General features: G+C 37.6%; 1 protein-coding gene across 7 annotated transcripts in view; it reads left to right on the forward strand.

Annotated features, from left to right (window-relative positions):
* The window catches only part of LOC127434957 (glutamate receptor-interacting protein 1-like), a 388,121-nt gene that overhangs the window by 290,233 nt on the left and 77,127 nt on the right, over positions 1-20,761 (forward strand). For all 7 annotated transcript variants that reach the window (XM_051688013.1, XM_051688014.1, XM_051688009.1 and 4 more), the window contains 6 exons: positions 1,337-1,482; positions 4,735-4,818; positions 5,506-5,581; positions 7,700-7,845; positions 14,374-14,521; positions 15,926-16,095. In XM_051688013.1, the coding sequence (XP_051543973.1) occupies positions 1,337-1,482; positions 4,735-4,818; positions 5,506-5,581; positions 7,700-7,845; positions 14,374-14,521; positions 15,926-16,095 (770 nt within the window). The remainder of the gene's footprint in view (positions 1-1,336; positions 1,483-4,734; positions 4,819-5,505; positions 5,582-7,699; positions 7,846-14,373; positions 14,522-15,925; positions 16,096-20,761) is intronic.

Below are 20,761 nucleotides of genomic sequence, written 5' to 3' on the forward strand. Positions count from 1 at the left end.
AATCCTCAGAGAATACATGCTCAGATCCATGAACAAACACAACATATGCCTTTCAAACATATTTATATAGTAAAACAAACAGACACATTCACACACACACACACCTGCAGCTCAGCACACTTTTTACACCTCTTGAGAACTTTAAATGTTTCTCTCTGTATCACCTCTTGTTTCTTATTACTGCAGAGAAGCTGAAATAACTGCCTGAATTCATATTTCATTTTGCAGAATCTGTTGACAATCTGTGCACCTTGTGAAACACAAGAGCTTTTAACTGGATGCATGTCAGCCAGAGTAGCCCATCTCTGCCTTATTTTCAACATTTCTCCATCTTCGTTCCATTTGTTCATTCTGTTCTCTCCTCCTGCCTGTTCTCTGTTCTGTTTTCTTTCTTTTTTCTTTCTTTCTTTCTTTCTTTCTTCTTTCTTTCTTTCTTTTCTGCTGAAAAAAAAAAAACCTTCTTACACCAACTTATAATGGTTTTCTCATCTAAAGGCCCAGATATACTTCCAGAGAAGTTCTTCTGCGTTCTTCGTTCAGGGGTAAAATAAGTTTAAATATAAATAAAAAAATAAATATGTTTAGATTCTGAATTCATGACGCTAATGCGCTAACACGCTATATGCAGCCATAATATGCGCTGATTACACTCTGTTATTGTAATTTATGATGACACTGGTACAAAGATGGCTGTATAAAAGAGTAATAATGGGCAAAATATAGACAAACAATTTATAAATTGTGTGAATGGCTTTCGCTGCAGATGGCACATGAGTGAATGGGCACTTGAGAGTATTTGAGTAGATCTGATTTCTTTTGTAAACAAATTAAACGAAAAAGTTGCTTTCACGCTGGTGTATTCATGTTGAATACTGACTGAAAAACGTTTAAAAAAAAAAAAAAAGTAGTAGGTGGAGCTTCAGGTCACACCTACCGATTACATGTACCAGTGGCAGCAAGAAGATGTTTAGCAGCCAGTTAGAAGTTTTCCTAAAACTTCGCCCAGGCGAGCTGTTACGAACCACCGAAATGAACGCAAAATGTTCGTTATTCAATTTCGTATGAAGTATATCAGGGCCTTTAGCTGGTTTAAGATGGTCTTTAGACTTAGGCCACTAAGCAACCATCCCACAACCACCCTGAACACTCTAACAGTAGCAAACACAAAGAAATGCCTTGGTAACCATCCAGATCACCTTAGCAACCACATAGCAATGCCCTGGCAATGACCAACAACACCCTAGCATCATGGTGGCGAGTTTTGCACAGGCAAATGCCATTGACATTTTCTTTGGAAAGATATAAACATCTTAATTCTTGCTCTCTTTCTTTGCAGGAGTGACCAGCTGAACGTAGGGGACTATATAAAGTCTGTAAATGGCATCAACTTGACAAAGTTTCGTCATGATGAGATCATCAGTCTTTTGAAGAATGTGGGCGAGAGGGTCATGTTGGAGGTGGAGTATGAGCTGCCACCTGTCTGTGAGTGACATTATAAGATCAACAACCATATAACATAATATTTCTGAAATTATTGTATACATATTGATTAGTGGTGGAATGTTATGGGCTTAATATGTTCATATCTAAAGTGTGGTTGATGGCCAATACAATGCCTATACTTACAGTATACAATGGTTTATAAAAGTCTGAGGGCACATTGAAAATTGGGGATTTAACCCTCTGGGGTCTGAGGGTGTTTTGGGCCCTGGAGAAGTTTTGACATCCCTTGACATTTGTGCTTTTTTCAGTTGCTTAAAAACATATTAATGGCTAAAGTCTGATAACACTGTATTCAGCACAAACTGGGCTACAATAATATGTGAACAACATAAGAAAATAATGTTTATGTGTGGTTTTTGAAAAAACAAAAATTTTAAGTCACTGAAATAAGGCCATATAACACATACTAAACATTTGTTCACAAAACTTTTGAGAACTGGATCTTGTAGCCTAGAGTTTTTGCTACAAAAATTCTGCGCAAACCATCCTTATCACTCATTCATACAAAAAAATATAGTCATTTAACCTTTGTAAGACACTTTTAGTGTTAGAAAGGCCATATGCGAGGAGGCATGAATGATCATGAATATTGATGTGATTCACACCTGAAGAGACAAAGACCCTTCCTTCCCCTGAGAGAGAATGAATGTGAGGAGACTTAATGATTGAATGTATTATCTGATTCTTTACATAAAGACTTTACTTAAAAACTTTAGACCTACACTACCATTTAAAAGTTTTAGATCTGTAAGATTTTTTTATGTTTTTAAAAGAAGTCTCTTCTGCTCACCAAGGCTGCATTTATTTGATCCAAAATACAGCAAAAACAGTGATATTGTGAAATATTTTTACAAATTAAAATAACTGTTTTTATTTGAATATATTGTAAAATGCAATTTATTCCTGTGATAAAAGCTGAATTTTCAGCACCATTACTGCAGTCTTCAGTGTCACACGATCCTTCAGAAATCATTCTTATATGCTGATTTTCTAATATGGGCATATTTACAGCACATTTTACACATTTACACCTGAACAGATATTTGCAAGCACAAGCTTCATTGATGATAACGAGGCAGCATAAACACTGGTTAAAATATAATCTAAACATTCATATTATTTTTATATCATATTACATATCATATTTATATCATACAGCATACAATTTAAATACCTGCTTTAGCCGAAACAACATGTAACTTAAATGTAACTAAAACTTGCCTATTAGGACGTATTTCAAATTTCAATTCTCTGAATCCTGGCTGGCAAGTCTAGAAATAGTCCAACTAGAAAAATATGTCCATGTTTATATAAAATAGCATGTCAACTAATATGTAAATAAAACTAAATGACTTACTCATCCGAAATTGTATCCTTGGCTGGATCGAGTCTCTCTTCAAAATGCAAACGTTCCTTGTCGGATACCCGAATACCATTTTAACCTTGAAATAAACAAAGTTTTGGGACTTTTAAAAGTTAAATAAAAGTTATGGCTTTTGAGAAATTTTGAAGATTCTACACTATTTCTAGGACACTAATCAAATGCGTGCAAATTTGTGACATTGAACATGTTAAATCAAATCAAATCAAATCACTTTATTGTCACACAGCCATATACACAAGTGCAATGGTGTGTGAAATTCTTGGGTGCAGTTCCGATCAACATAGCAGTCGTGACAGTGATGAGACATATACCAATTTACAATAACATCAAATTAACACAGCACAATTTAAACATCTGATATACACATAATTACACTCAACAATATACAAATAATAACATACACTGTACAGTATACAATACGCACTATATAGATACACATTATTCAATAAAAATAAAAAATAAAAATATATAAAAAAGTGTATATAGTATATATAGAATGTACAGTATTGTACTGTATTGACATTCAGGCTGTCGGTTGATAGTCAGTTATTAAGAGAGAATATAATTTAATAATAATATAATTTATGACAGTCCGGTGTGAGATATAAGAGTAAGAGTAATAAAGTGCAGTGCTGATGTATTTTGATCGTGGGAGATCAAGAGTTCAGAAGTCTGATTGCTTGGGGGAAGAAGCTATCATGAAGTCGGCTGGTGCGGGTCCTGATGCTGCGATACCGCCTACCTGATGGTAGCAGTGAGAACAGCCCATGGCTCGGGTGGCTGGAGTCTCTGATGATCCTCCGAGCTTTTTTCACACACCGGATTGTATATATTTCCTGGAGGGAGGGAAGCTCACCTCCGATGATGTGTCTGGCAGTTCGCACCACCCTTTGCAGTGCTTTGCGGTTGTGGGCGGTGCTATTGCCGTACCAGGCGGAGATGCAGCCAGTCAGGATGCTCTCTACAGTGCAGGTGTAGAACCGTGTGAGGATGTGGCGGTTTATTCCATACTTCCTCAGCCGTCTCAGGAAGAAGAGGCGCTGATGAGCCTTCTTCACAACGACTTCAGTGTGGACGGACCATGTGAGTTCCTCAGTGATGTGGACACCCAGGAACTTGAAGCTGCTGATTCTCTCCACTGGTGCTCCATTGATGGTGATGGGACTGTGTTCTCTGTCTTTTCTTCTGAAGTCCACCACAAGCTCCTTTTTCTTACTGACGTTGAGGGAGAGGTTGTGCTCCTGACACCAGTGTGTCAGAGTGTGCACCTCCTCTCTGTAGGCTGTTTCATCAACCGTTATAACACAGTTATAACAGCTTGAGTGCATGTTGTCATTAAAGCAAACGGGAAACATACAAAATACTAAGAAATTCTTAAATTGTTCATAATTTTTAATTAAACTTTTCACTCAAATTGTTACGCTGATAATATAGTTTGTCATTTTAAAAAATTGTTTCAATTAGAAAATAATGCAAAATAGAAGCATTTTCACAAGTAGATTCAGACTTTTGAGCCCCACTGTATACAGTTTTACATAAATACATTTACAAAATATTACATCTAAATTCACTCAAAAATATTTTAAACAGAAAATGTTTACAAAAATGTAATAAATGTGCAGATTTATTGGCCTAACCAGTCAGTCTGCCACTGCATTAAAAGTATTATATATTTTAGCTAATAAAAAAATGATTGGGGGAGTTTTCTAACAGGAAGTTTAAATTGAGTTCTCTCATGCTCTCAGTGAGCACTGAACATTTATTTTATTTTAGTTGGTGTACAGTTGTTGTTCTGGTCAACCAATGAAGTCTTGTCAGACCTTTGAACTGTTTCTTCTCTCCCTCAGCTGTCCAGGGCTCAGGAGTCATGTTCAAAAACATGGAGGTGACGTTACACAAAGAAGGCAATACATTCGGTTTCGTCATCAGGGGTGAGTGCCTCTGTAGTCTAGTCTTGCGAATGTTTTTGAGTCCACCTCATCAAAACAGATCCACATCAAACAAAAAAGACTATTTAAGATTTGTTGCCCTTGGGTCTAGTGAAAGAAGACAGGAGACTACATACAGTATTGAGTCTACATTTCGGTCTCCTTTACACTACTAATGCTCAATTTACAGATATTTACCAAACTGCATTTGAGACTTCATTAAAGCGAAAGAGACCATTTTTTTTCAGATCCATCTAGGGTTGGAAGTCTTTTGAAGAGAGAGAAAAAAAGGTTTCCATGCAGTCAAGGTCTTGGTTCACTGGGCTCTTTTTTTTTTCAAATCTATCTCAAAATGAATCAAAGAGGCATATTGAGGACTTCCTTTTCATCTTTGAGACTCCATTTGTGAATACGATGATATGCAATTTCATAGCGAGCCTTGGCTTTAAAAATGTAAGATCTTGCTCTCTTGTTGGAAAATGTATGGAAATTTCTTTAAGGTGAGCGAATAGCCTTTGGTCTGTACCACTGTGCTGGTATTTGCCGCTGTGATTTACCTCATTGGCTAAGTGTATGTTAAACATATCAAATGTGAGTATAAATATCCAGGGGCATAAATGCAAAGTGTTTTGCTTTATGACTAGCATTTGTTAAATTTGTCAAAACATGTTGTTTTATTTCACGGTGTAGGAGGTGCCCACGAAGACAGAAACAAATCTCGCCCGGTTACCATAACAACCATCAGACCCGGTGGTCCGGCTGACAGGTGAGATAAACCTCAGCACTGACAATGAATATTGGTGTATCACTAGTATATTTATTATGTTGTTGATTAAAGATAAATGAGTATGTATATACAGTACTGTGCAAAAGTTTTAGGCACTTGTGAAAAATGTTGCATAGTGAGGATGTCTTCAAAAATGATGCCATAAATAGTTTTCATTTATCACTTAATGTCATACAAAGTCCAGTAAACATAAAAAACCTAAATCAATATTTGGTGTGATCACCTTTGCCTTTAAAACAGCCCCAATTCTCCTAGGTACACCTGGACACAGTTTTTCTTGGTTGTTGGCAGATAGGATGTTCCAAGCTTCTTGGAGAATTTGCCACAGTTCTTCGATCTATTTTGACTTGTCTCAATTGCTTCTGTCTCTTCTTGTAATCCCAGACTGACTCAATGTTCAGTGGGGGGCTCTGTGAGGACCATGCCATCTGTTGCAGGGCTCCCTGTTCTTCTATTCTATTTGCAAAAGAAATGTATGGGAGTCTAAAATGTATATTTCCTATTGACACACTAAAGCTGAAAATATAAATAATCATCTTAAGACAAATGTTTTTGTGAAACATCTTATGTGCCTAAGACTTTTGCACAGTACTGTATATCTTTGTGTCACATTAATTATTGAAAAAAACTGTATTTAAAGACAAAATATGTGTAGTGCAAGATCAATATTTCTGGTTAGTTTTTCTGAAAATTTTAAATTATATATTTTTTTAATTGTGACTAAAATTGAATCATGTTTAATTGTAATGTTATTATACGTTTATTGTCCATTTTTAGGAGTACACTAGCATATCGACATCAACTAAAAGTTGATTTCATGGGGTCTTTAATTCATGTACAAATACGTTTTTACTCTTTGGACCTTGTAATGCATTCAACGTTTAACGAAATAAGTCTAGCATAGTCGGACTGTAGTCATTGCCATGATTTGAAATGGCAAGAAATTGCTTGATGAAAATAGTGTTTCCCAGTTGGACTTCTCTCTCAGAACTGGAATAGATTGTCCCGCTCCTAACTTCAGTGCCCACCTGAGAATTGCAAATGGACTGGTTTGATATTTCACACACTCTTGCGTTTGAACTGCTCTGTTATTACTCTCATTACACACAGCCCGTTTCTCTCTCTCTTTTCTCTCAACTCTTATCAATATTCATTTTGCACAGTTGTAATTACATTTTTACCAACATAGTATTCCCATTTCTTTTGTTCAATGACGTGCCTCCTGTTTTTCTGAGTAAATATTGTGTTCTGTTCCCACCTCTGCAATTTAATATTGACTGTGCTCAGTCAACGGGTCCCCTCGGAAAATAAAAGCAGCATATTTCATTTCAGTGTTATAAATCAGGGCTCTAACCAAAACTTTGGTCCCCCTCTGATTTTCCCATGGTTGAATGTTTTTTTTAAACTGTTCTCTCCTCATAAGTCTCACCTAAAGCTCAATTGTTTCACAAAATCAAACTTTTGACTATCGAAATTAAGTCTGGTCCCCCTCGCACCTTATTCTATACAACGACCACCCAATTAAACAGGAAGAAATCCTCTGACTGACATGTAAAGTGACAAATCACAGTTTGTTTTGTTTTACACGTGCCGTTTAGGGGCGGACAAATCTGAAATCAATGATACTTCAATAATAGTGCTCTACAAAGCCATAACTATGCCAAACACTGAAACTGGAAGTTGGCAGAAGCCAGCCAATCAAATTGGAACTGGTGATTTCAGCTAGCACTTGCCAGTTTTGTATGCAGTATGCATCAGATGCTCCGTAAATGTCAACATGCACTCCATTCCATTCCGAAACGTTCAGGTTTACCCCATATTCTTGAGTGCCTCCAATGGTGCATCAGTTTATTTTTATACCTTTCTTCCATTCTTCAGGTATTATACTGTTTTTGTGCAAGGTCTCTGGTGTGTTGAACACAGACATAACTTGGCCAACAAAGATAGAAGAGGGATTGTTTGGAATTTCTCTCCATACACGTTGTAAAGCCCACAACCTTGCTGACATTTACATGCAAACAAGCATTTTGTCTCTGGTAAACTACACATTCCCCCTTTAATTCAGAGTGGCCATTTGTATTTGATTGTCTTTTTCAGGGAAGGTACCATCAAACCTGGTGACAGGTTGCTCAGCATCGATGGAATCCGTCTGCACGGAGCGTCTCACGCTGAGGCCATGAGCATTCTCAAACAGTGTGGCCAGGAAGCCACTCTGCTCATTGAGTATGATGTGTCAATCATGGGTAAGGACAAACCCCTCTTGAACTAATCCTATCCCCAGATATTTACACTTACTCATTTTATCCATAACGACTTACAAATGATGAAATCACAAGGAATTTATCTCAGCAAAGTAAACAATATTAGCAGTAATTAGCAGTATTAAGCAGCAAAATTATTTGAAAAGAGGAAATAGGGAAACATTTTTGTTTGTGGGTGTTAAAGGGATAGTTCACCCAAAAATGAAAATTCTCTCTTCATTTACTCACCCTCATGCCATCCCAGATGTGGATTCATTTTTTTCTTCTGCAGAATACAAGCGAAAATTTTTAGAAGAATATTTCAGCTCTATAGGTCTATACATTGAAAGTGAATAGTGACCAGATCTTTCAAGCTCCAAAAATCACATAAAGACAGCATAAAAGTAATCTATATGACTGCAGTTGCTAAATCTGTCTTCAGAAGCGATATGATATGATTGGTTGAGAAACAGAAAATATTGAAATCAATATTTCAATCATTTCTTACTATAAATCTCCACTTTCACATTCTAAAAGTGAAAGTGGAATTCATAGTAAAAAATGATTGAAATATTGATCTGTTTCTCACCCAAAGTGATTGCATTGCTTCAGAAGACATAGATTTAACCACTGGAGTCGTATGGATTTCTTCTATGCTGCCTTTATGTGATTTCTGGAGCTTGAAAGGTCTGGTCACCATTCACTTGCATTGGTTGGACCTACAGAGCTAAAAAAAAAAGAAATCTTCTAAAAATCTTTGTTTGTGTTCAGCAGAAGAAAGTCATACACGTCTGGGATAGCATGAAAGTGAGTAAATGATGAGACAAATTTCATTTTTGGGTGAACTATTCCATTAAAGTTGAAATGTGTTTTTGCAAATGTAATTGCAAAAATAACTGTTTGCAAACAGGTTTCCCCAACACTCCCCCCATTTGGCATTGGTTGGACAAAAAGAAAGCCCGCCCCAAATTCACTGCATTAGTTGAGCCAGTTGTGCTGTATCCGGTGAATTTGAATGCCTAAACAAACTCAGCAATGTTTTCATTTGGGATATGCCTTTAAAATATCTTAGCAGTGCCTTTCAAGGCTGTAAACATATATTGACTGAAAAAGTTTTTGCAATTTTGAAAGTGTATCATGCAATTATGTCATTTTATCGAACTCTTTATAAAAAAAAAAAAAAAAAAAAAAAGGGTTGATAAGTTGTTTGGGTTGCATTTCTAAATGTCAGAGTAAACACACTGTGGATAATGCCAAAGAGCTAAATGAGGTACACAAAGAGAGAAAGTGATGGCAATTTATCTGAACTGAAAAGAAAAGGAAATCATATAAGGTTTGAAGTGCCCTGTCGCTGAAACTCATCTCTCTGATGTCTCAGTTGGGCTCTGACCCGGAAGTGATAAAAGGAACGTTGTGCTTCATTGCACTGATAGGCCCCTCTGTTTGGACAGAGCTTTGCAGAAATTGAAGCATTAACTACCCACTGTGCCTATCAGACAGCGATTTTGGTCAGTGCACATTTCCTCTCAGTTTAAGTCTTGCTGTGTAACCTGTACATTGCTCTGCTGCAGGTATGGACTGGGAATAAAAAAAACAGCATATGCGGCCCATTACAACTCACAGTGAATAATCCTCCACTATATGTATTTGCATATAATATAAACTATTGCCTACTGCATTTTCTAGTTTATAAAAAGTGTGCCATATCAATCCATAAGGGGCGCACTTGGATGACAAAATATACAGTATTTACTGATGTGTATATTAACAGTTAACATTGTCATGTCTGAAATAGCCTAATTTAGGGACAGTTCAGTTTGAATACGTTCTTGTGGTTAAAAAAAAAAGCTAGACACAGCGTAATGAATGGAACAGGGTCCATGCGTTTTTAAAAGTAGAACATATTTTAACTTAAAATAGCGTTTTAAAAACACGGAAAAAACAGTGGTATGTGGCACAAAGATTATAAGACCCCAAAATGGATGAAAAAATACATTGGTTGTGACATTGACAAAGAGCAAAATAAAATAACAATAATAATACATTTTTTTTGTTAAAAAATATTTTTAAGGTCATTTAACACTTTACTCATTCTGCACTGCCTATTCTCGAAAAGTGTTGCACAGTTGGGGTTGAATGCGCAAAAACATGCTTTGCATTTAGGCGTTACTTCAAGCCTGAATTGCTCCAATGATAGGAACATTTTATTTTTTATGAAATTAACTTACGGATCAAGGGGCATGATTAAATGTGTTAAAAGTTGATTTTTTTTTTTTAAATAATTAATTGTACAGTCTCAAAAACAAGATGAATCACACTCCTTTTTCTCAATTTCTTCATATTTTATACATATCTCACATATCAACACTAATTAATTGTACAAAATTAACATGTTAAATTGACAGTCCTATTTTGCATATATGATTTTGACCAGCTAACTGGGAAAAGTCACAGCCAGTCCTTCCCTGCTCTTCTGTGATCACTGGTTAGGCCAAAATAATGTGCTTTCTCCACACTAAAAACAATTTACACCTCCTTTCTACCTCTCTCTCCACCTCTGCTTTCTTGCACTTCAATGAACTCTCCTACACTAACTAGACTTTGATTAAAAAGGACCGCCAGAGACCAAGTATGCATTGTGCATTCATCACGATTTACGACCGCACTTGTCCAGCCCCCCTCTACATCCCACTGCTAGAAGCTCTTCCAGCTCAGTTCAGAGCCACATCACGCCAAAGCAAACGCTCTTTTGCAAGCTCCTGACTTAACCACTCATCGGCATGATGCACTTAACAGTGGCACGTTAATCATCAAGACTCTGTCACCCATGTGGCATCCTCATGATTGAACAATTTCTCCTAGCTTTATTAATGGATGCCCCACTCCTCCCTTTTTTAGCTGGTGTCAGGCAGGTCTGCAGGGTTTGCCAGGAAGGTGGAGGTAGAAATCAGGGGCCCGAAAAAAATAAAAGAGGTGTAATCACTCTTCATCATTACCAGTCATGACGTAATGCCAGGCAGCTTATTCAGGCTCTCCTTTAGCATTATTTAACCCAGACAAGGTAACTCATGCATCCACTAGGGATGTGCATTTTGGTCATTTTGACTACTCTGGTACTTGACAGCAGATAAGTCCAAGTAGGTATAGCTGCAGCTGAGCTGAGTTCAGTTTGTACTATTTTTTAGTTATTTGTCTATGTTGTTCTGCATCAGATGGAGAAATTTGGCCATCACATTGCGTTTCCCTGTTTTTTTTTTTTTTTTTTTTTTTTTTTGTGTCAGTCTCATGGCATGAGCTTTACAGTTTTAAGACTGCATTTTGAGTTTAAAAAGGTCAGCTTTGTTCACTCTATATAGGGCTGAGTGCTGTTGCTGCCCCGGACTGAAAGTCACCATGTACAATATTATAAGTTGTTTCTAGTTGAAATATCAAGTTAATTAATTTGTTTTCATGATAGATCATTGCTATCCATTCTGAGTACACTAGAACGGAAGTATTCATGCCCACCTATAGCTTCCCCTCAACTGTTTTTATATTTTAAACATGTTACCACATATTTGACTTTTTGCAGAGCCAATATACAGACCAAAGTAGCTGCAAAGCTGTTTTTGAAGACAGTAGATAGTTGTCAGGCTAACACAGGAGTTTCGCCTTATGTTGGCATTTTGGGATGTTACTAAGCATGTTTATTGCGAATACAGGGAGGAACTTGACATGCCTGACAGCCGACAGCTGTACGCCCACTCTAACTAAAGACCACCTGCACCTTCTGTCCGCTCCACGCACAACAGCAGGAGCTATTTCTCTTTGTAATGAGCATCAAGTGAAATCAGCATGTTGGAAACGTTTGGAGGGTTTATTCTGTGCTCTGAAGACGTATGGTGAAATTAGGTCTTTTAGTGTGGCCCATTACTAAACTGAGATGTAGAATTACCTCCGTTGCACCTAAACAGGTGCAAACCCAGCCATTCACCCTTATTCACATTAATGAGGTGTGTGTACATGTATGTTTAGCTATATCACCTTCATTCTAGGACTGGGTGGTGTGATGGTATATATAGTACTGTGCAACAGTGCAAATGTACCAATTGGTAGAGATTTTGCTGTGCTGTTTATACTACAGTAGATATATTTGTGTGGCTATTAGCAGGCAGAACTGCTTAACGTAATTTACATGTGAGAAAGATAAAAAAAAATAAAAAATAGAAGTATGCAAATATATAGAGCAGAGCATGACCCAGACATGCCAAGATGAGAAAGCAAGGGCGTAGGTTTGGTTTGAAAGTTGGTATGGACATATTGCGAGGAGGATGATTTTCAAAATGATGGTTTTAAAAACAATTTCACACCCTTACCTGTTGTTCATATTCAAAGGTGTTTTCCTCAATAAGGCACTTACTGACCAAAGCAGAATCCTCCTTTAATTGGCCCATATGCAAGTCCAGGACTTTTCACTTAGACTAGAAACATTTGTACATGAAGAGTATGCTTGTTTAAATGTATTAATTTCAGTGGGTGGTTGAAAATCTACCCGTGTAATCTCCAGAAAATTGTTTAAAAAGACTACTTATGCAATAATCACAAACGACTGTGATTGGAGCAGCATGAACAGCCCTGAGAAAATGTACAGATGCCACATGACAACACCTTTTATGTATAGCTTCAGAAGAGGTAGGACAATAATTGACACATTAATAATTACAGTAAGAAACTTTGATAGTTATTCAAATGAAAATAAAAACATAGTATAAAATCAAAGTATTTTTTTTTTGTGTGTGTGTAGGGATGTGCCCCGATACCATGCTCATGTACTGGTACTCATACTCGTAAAAATGCTCAGATACCAAAAACCGATACCATCTGACGAACGAATGTCATTACATAAATATTCAGAGAACAAATTAAACTCTTGTCATGTCCTAGTGAGATTATTTAACAGCAAAAGCTGTGATTTAATGTGATAAATATATAGTTTGCACGTACAGCATTTTAAATGTGAGTGCTTGTGAATGTGTGCAGCTGGTGTTATGCAGGCAAAAAGACACAAAGTGCTCATACCTTTTAGAGATCCTTGACTTATACATGGAAAACACTATTATGAGCATTGCATGCTCTGTTTGTAGCAGATGACAGCAGGCAGAGCACTTTTTAGCGCGAGTCATATGCAGACTACATATTTATTTATTAAAATAGTAGACTTTTGCGGTTTAATGATCACTTTGAGTCACGTAGCGACCGGCTTTTCCGAATTGGGAAGCTGCTGTGATAACACCAGAGCTCCTTGGTCATAACAACACAAACACTTCAAAATAAAAGCTCCGCCAAAAATAAAAGCTCAGTTTAAATGAAAAAGTATGACAGAAATAATCACTGCTGTATAGTTATATTCACTGTTATACTAATACTACTAATACTTATTATAAATTAATAGTAATTGTATTATATTTTAGCAATATCTCACATCTGTGATGCTCTGTTATGCAGCACTTTATTTGACGAAAATAATTCCAACGTTGTATTTAGGATTGTGCTGTGAGGTTCTATATAAAATCAATTCATTTGATAAAAATATTACAATATCATGTTGAAAATTAATTGTTATACTTACATTTGATCAAAGTTTTAATTTATTTATTTAAACACCATTTTGATGATAAAATTGAAATAAACTGCTGATATGGAGTTCAGCTATCGGACTCGGTATCTGCGAGTACTAAAAAAAAAAAAAGAATCGGTACTCGTACGCAAAAAATGGTATCTGTACTTCACTAAATATGTGGTAAAATTGCCCAAATGTTGATCAGGACATTTCCGATTTTCTGAAAATTGGTAGAGACTTGTTCCTACCATCCCTACCTAATATTATGTTATGATATCGAAACAATTTTACTATAATGCATCATTTGAAAAACGATACATTTTAGCACTTGTATTACAGACCCACCTACATTTACACAGTTATTCCAACATTTAGATTGTGCGATAGCTCACCTGATAGAGTGTTGGACTTTGGACTCAGAGACAGAGTCTTGAGCCCAGCCAAGGACACTCGAAACAGAAGTGCCATAGAAGCAAAACAAAAAGACGTGATTGCTTTAGTAAATGTGCTTTTCATGTCGAATTTACTTTTAAAACAAATCGGTTATGTTTAGATGTTGTTTAAGGTATAGATTGTTTGTTTTGTTCACCTCTCATTTATCTTTTAAGACACTGTTGGTTAGGTTTAGTTTAAAGTTTTAGGTTAGGGAGGTACGATTTACTTATTAAAACATCCATCTTAAATTCACCTTAAACGCTTCGTCTGATTACAACATAATTTCACTTGCTTTTGCCCCCCCCCCCACTGGACATTTCCCTGGGATCTGCAGCCAACCGTTTAATACAGCACGTAATTTTGAGCATAATCACGTACATTTTAATGAAATCAGACTGATTAAACTGAACAGTGATATACGTTTTTGGACTTACTGTTCACCCCTACTTCATCCATAATTTTATGTACGTATTCACTGTTTTTTCTTTTTACTACAGATTCAGTAGCGACAGCTTCAGGTCCGCTGCTGGTGGAAGTGGCCAAGTCGATGGGCTCCAGTTTAGGTCTGGCTCTCTCTACCTCCATGTACTGCAACAAGCAGGTCATCATCATCGACAAGGTCAAACCAGCCAGCATTGCTGATAGGTAATTACTGCTACAATCATTTCACCCACACAGTGGCACAGTGGAAGGTGACCGTTTTGATTCCTTATAAAAGAAGCATCATTGCTCATCTTTTTTCTATTATTCTGTGAGTGAGATCAATGTGCTGAGATGAGAAGAATGTATGCCGCAGAAACATGATGCCTGCTTAGGAATTTTTTAAAGTTTGAAATGCATAAAGCTTAGCAACTAATTATAGAAATTCAATAACTCATCTAGTCTTGATGCTAGCAGAAAGGCCTGGAACAACAATAAAGGTGGTGGATTGCTGAGCAAGTGAAAATGCTTTCCATCAGAGCAGATTAGCACTTTGAAGATGATTCAGGGGTTTGCTCTCGGAAGAAACATTAATAAATCTTAGATAACTGATATGCATGGCTTTTATGGTGATATTTGTAGTTTATGGAAGAGAATTTGTTTAAGAAGGTCAGGTTTTGCCACTTAAAGGTGAAGTGTGTAATTTCTGCACCACTAGAATTACCAAACGGATTTGGAAACATCTATTGGATGACAAACAGATAGCCCCGCACCTAACTCTTGCCATTGGTTGAGCCAATGTTCCTATGTCAGGCTGGACAGGATGCTAAGGTTACGTCCACATTAATCCAGATACATTTGAAAACAGCGTTTTTGTTTTCGAAATACTATCCATCCACACTGCCGTTTTCAAGCAAACGAAAACGCTTAAATCCTCTTAATGCGCATGTGAAAGATCGCCGTTCCATGTACAGGCTGAAATGCAATGGTCCTCGTGTTTCGTCGCCAGACAGCAATTCCGAGTAAACTTTGCGTCACCTTTGAAGGAATGCATTGTAAAGGTTGTACAAAGTAATATTTATCTTTAACATGCTCTCGAAGTGAATAACAGGCACAATAACGCCGCTACAAAGTGGGCCTCCATCTTGATTGTTTTGGGTTGAATGGATCACATGACTGCGTCACATGACAACAAATACCTCATTGTTTTCAGATATCTCCGTCTTTCCCGTCCACACTACAATGTGAAAACGGTGTTTTCAAATGTATCCACTTGAGAGAGCATTTTTGAAAAGCTCTGTTTTTGCTGTCAAATACGCCTTCTCAGTGTGGACGGACGGCCAAAACGTAGATAAAAAGATGTGTTTTAGAATGAAAACGTATTAGTGAGGATGAGGCCTAAAACAAATACATGTAGAGCAATGTATTGAAAGCAACAAAGTGTTTACACTTTTCTGTGGAATTAACCTTTACTTACTTTTAGATGACTGCATATTAAATAGGATAGGACAAGCATATTCATTTTTGAAAACATTGTTAATTTCACCTTTAAATTGCTGACTCTGATAAGTGTAATGCACACAATGTTTAGGGCTGTCAGAACAGGAAGTGATGTCAGTGTCTTTGCAGGTGTGGTGCACTGCACGCGGGTGATCACATTCTGTCGGTGGATGGCACAAGTATGGAGTATTGCACACTGGCCGAGGCCACCCAGCTGCTAGCTAGTGCTTCAGAACATGTCAAAATGGAAATTTTGCCCCACCACCAGACAAGACTGGCTCTCAAGGCCCCTGAACATGGTAAGAACCCCCCACCACACACACACACACTTTCCATTGACTTCTATTGTTTTATACTGAGCAAATTATATTTCCTATTCCCTAACCCTCATGCAAACCTTTTTGCATTTTTAGATTTAATTAAGGCATTATTTAGTTCTTTGTGGGGACCGTTGGTTGCTCCACACAATGAAGGTGATTTCAGGTTTTATTATCGTAGTCCGTCAAATGCTTAGAGCTTTTTTTTTTAGTGTGTAAGCCCCCTAAAGTGACATGGATCAGAAAGCTCTGCTGATAAGAGAAGCCCATTTTTACTCACTCAGCATTTTATTTTTGGTCACATTTATTAATGGGAGCTGTTGTATGAAATGTAGTCTGTCGTGCATCATGCCGTGTAGCATATCAAATCCCAAGGCTCTGAGAAGAGAGAGTGGAAGCATCCCTTTAACAAGTTAATCAATATTCAAAGTGATGCCATATGCATAATTGATGTATAACATCATTCTTGCCTGTCTTTGATATCAACCATGTAGTTCCTAGACACAATATGTTGTCTGAATTAGGGTTGGGTGATATTGTTAAATATTTTATATCTCAATATCTTTGTGTCTTTTGACTATATTCCATATACTTCCATATTTATAGATTTGCCCTGAACATTGTTAAAATCAAAACAGCAATATTTGCTTACATAATCAAGCAATAAAACAGGTTAATATATGAAAAATGCCACATTTGAAAGTCTGCGAACATTTTTGAGTGATCACAGAATTGAATCATTGAATTTGAATATGAATGAATCAGTAATTTCAACTGATTCACAGAAATGAATCAAACTTATCTAACTGTTACTGATTATAACTCTAATTTTTGCTACTAAAGAGACACTAAAAAATTGTTAGTGCTCTCATACTTGCAAGACATAAGACCAAGAAGGATTGTGAAACTAGTCTAATGTCTTTAGACAAATAAATTAAATTAATAAATTAATAAAATAAATTGCATTAGACAAATAAATTACATGATATAATTAATTTATTATCATTACAAATAAATTGCATTAAGATTATCACAAAGTTGCAATTTTATTTCTGTTGCAAAATAATTGCAAATATATAGTGAATTTACAATATATCGCCCAGCATTAGTCTGAAAACAGTGGGTTTGGCATCTGAGTGCAAGGCCAAAAGTGTCTTGTCCACATGGTGGTTATCTTAATGATTGTAAACATCTTTTCAGCTGAGATATCTTAGCTGCAGACAGGGCCGTGCAAGGACAGAGGATGTTGCTTTGTGTCTCACATTGTCAAGGGTTATATGTTGTTCGCAAACTCGTTCTTTATCACCTGACAGGCTTTTATTAAGCTCTGCTGCACCAAATGGTGTGATAACAAAGGCTGGCGTCAAAAGTTTTGAGCAACGATGTTTCTCCCAGAGGAGCGCATAGATTCTCATGACATCTGGTGTTTGGCATTTCATGTCTTATCAGCAGCAGGATGCTAGCATTCAACACCAGGGACAAAAGCTTCAGTGCTGCTTCACATCCTGATAGGGTGGGATTTATACCAAGATGTGGAAAGCCAAACTACATGTAGACAAGAACAGGAAGGAGTGCATCCTGTGATCCTGTGTTGAGGAATCCCTGCATCTCTTATATCCAATTTAGAATGGATTGAAAGTGATAAATGACAGGCCTCTGGACATTTACAAGATGTATAGCTCTTAAACTTCTTCTAATGTTCCCTTAAGAAACCATGCTACTCTATTGCAGACTAACACAGTAAGATGTCATATGAGCAAACAGGAAATAGGGCAGAATAGGGAACCTCAGGCAAACATCAACAAAGCGTTTGCACTTTTATTATATGGACAAACATGACACCTCAAATGTACTAGTGCTTTTCTAAGCGATCAAACGTATGATTTTCATTTGGTTGATGATAAAATGGCTGCAAAAAAATCCCAAGCCAGATCTACCGTAGGGACCAGGAATATCATGGAGGTGGCCTCTTTTGTCTTGGGTCAGAAAGAAACCACCTAGCAATCACTCAGAATACCTTAGCAGCTGTATAGCAACATGCTTAAAATCCCTCAGAACACCTTGGCTACTACATAGCAATGCCCTGGCAGCCACCCTAGCATAATGGCGCTGACAGGCAAGCATCTTTCAAAAAGAGTGGATTGTCCCCTCTGGGTAGTGAGTGAGCTGCTTCCCCAAGTGGAGGAGTTTAGTTATCTCAGGGTCTTGTTCACAAGTGAGGATAAACTTGAGCATGAGATCGATAAGCGGATCGGTGCAGAGGCAGCATTAATGGTGGTAAAAGAGGGAGCTGAGTTTGCAGGCGAAGCTATCAATTTACCACTCAATCTATGTTCCTGCTCTCACCTATGGTGATGACCGAAAGAATTAGATCATGGATACAAGCGGCCAAAATGAGCTTTCTTCGTAGGGCTCACCCTAAGAGAAAGGGTACGGAGCTCAGACATCCGGGAGAGGCTCAGAGTAGAGCTGCTGCTCCTCCGCATTGATAGGAGCCAGTTGAGGTGGTTCAGGCATCTGGCCAGGATGCCTCCTGGACGCCTTCCTAGGGAGGTGTTCCGGGCATTACCAGCTGGGAAGAGACCCCGGGGCAGACCTAGAACATGCTGAAGAGCTATATATCTTGGCTGGCCTGGGAACACCTTGGAATCCCCCAGGAAGAGCTGGAGGATGTGGCCGGGGAAAAGGACGTATGGGCTGTCCCGCTGAGTCTGCTGCCACCGCGACCCGAACCCTGATGAGCTAAAGAAAATGGATGGATGGACGGATGGAAGCACCATTCACATTTTCTTAACACATTTTTGATATCTTGTTGGCTTTTACTACTACTCTGCCTTTGCTGCTGGTTCTGCTAGGCTTAGACCACAAAAAAGAGGTCAAAGATCTAGAACACACTCTGTATGTTCCATAATTCGAAACATACTGCTGTTCTGCTGGGTGAAAAAACTTTATTGGTTAATTAGAATTATTCTGCAGGATGTTCACAAGGTCAGTAGCTGTAGGACCTTCTGGCTGTGAACTAAATAAGAATATGGAATAAAGCTGAGGCCGAGAGAACATAAATTAAACATAATAATAATGCTTTGTGTAACATGCTGTAGGGCTTTACTGGTTGTTTAGATCAGTGTTACTATCAGAAATAATTAATAATTATTTCTGTAGTTATTAATTAATATTTAAATTAATTAATTGGATCTAACTCATTAAAACCTCATATGGGGCTCCAGTAAATGTAGTGTGCTACGTTTAGGAGCAAGTTTGGTTATTAGCAAAGATAATTACTAATTATTAAAATCAATAGAACATTGATGAGAATCAATGTTAGCTTTTTTAAATCCTTTAAATCAACAGTTATCAAAGATAATCGTTAATTGTTAACATCGATGAAACATTAATTAAAATTAACACTAGCTTATTGATCATTCAGATTCAACAACCATCAAAGATAATTATCAATTATCAAAAATCAATAGAATATTAATAAGGATTAACATTGACGGGGCACCACCCTGAAATCAGGGACTAATAACCAAATAGTAAAACAGTCTCAATATTACATTGTTTTCTTAGGAAAATCGGCATCCGAAGAATATCGATTTTCGGGGGAAAAACAATGAATGAAGGTTTGAATCCGAGCACTGACATCCCGTCAGCATGACACAGGTGTATGCAAAACAAACCAAAACACTTCTCTTTGTAATATAAACAAAGTTTATTTATGCAGTAATATCAATTAATAATTAATACAATGCAGTCAATGAACTTCTGACTTACAACTACAAACTAAACAGTGATGTGATTAGATATGGAAATAAAAATAATCCTATAACACATAAGGTGTGTGTGTGTGTGTGTGTGTGTGTATGTGTGGGTGTGTGGTTAGTAAGAGAGAGAGAGAGAAGTGACAGCCCTAAAGCCGATTTCGCGATAGTTGGAGAGAAAGCAGCCGTGTTCATCACTCAAAGACGCGGTTTTACGAGCGGGGCTCATAAAAGTCCTGCGTTATTTGATTCTGATGGATGAACTCAGTTTCTGTCTAACCCGCGATGGTGAAAATGCACAACAATCCAATTTGGTTGGACCACAATACAGCAAAACATAATTTGTGATAATTAATACCCTGAGTATTAATAATGAGCGGACATGGCGGTCCGTAAACTGTACAAGCAAAAAACCTTGAAACACAAGAATAACACGCTATAATATTCTATCTCTGCCCAGACGTAACCTCTTACTTGAACCGCATGAGGACACAGGTAGAATGTGTTTTCCTCCGTCCTTTAACTCTGACCCGGTTCCTTGAGGCTTGTGTGATGACGGGAGGCCGCTTCCTTGCTCTGTCGGCGGGCGGTATGGCTGTTGATTCTCGGCGGGCTGGCGGAGAACTCAGAAATGTCGACTTGATTGAAGATGGAAGAGAAATCTTTAATCTCTGCACTTCTGTAGGCCAACGGATGAAGATGCGAATTGCTCGGCGGTCTCCTTCGGATCTGTTGGAGTGTTCGGTTGAACACAGAGTAATCTCAACTCGTCCAGCGAGATGGAGATTGTATGGCTACAGTTCAAGTCGGACATTACTTCCTTATGCCACGAGGCTGCACCGGAGAGCAGCAAAAAGCTACGTCCGTATTCGGTGAACTAAGTCGCT

The sequence above is a fragment of the Myxocyprinus asiaticus genome, chromosome 45, assembly GCF_019703515.2.
Source record: "Myxocyprinus asiaticus isolate MX2 ecotype Aquarium Trade chromosome 45, UBuf_Myxa_2, whole genome shotgun sequence".
NCBI classification, from domain to species: Eukaryota; Metazoa; Chordata; class Actinopteri; order Cypriniformes; family Catostomidae; genus Myxocyprinus; species Myxocyprinus asiaticus.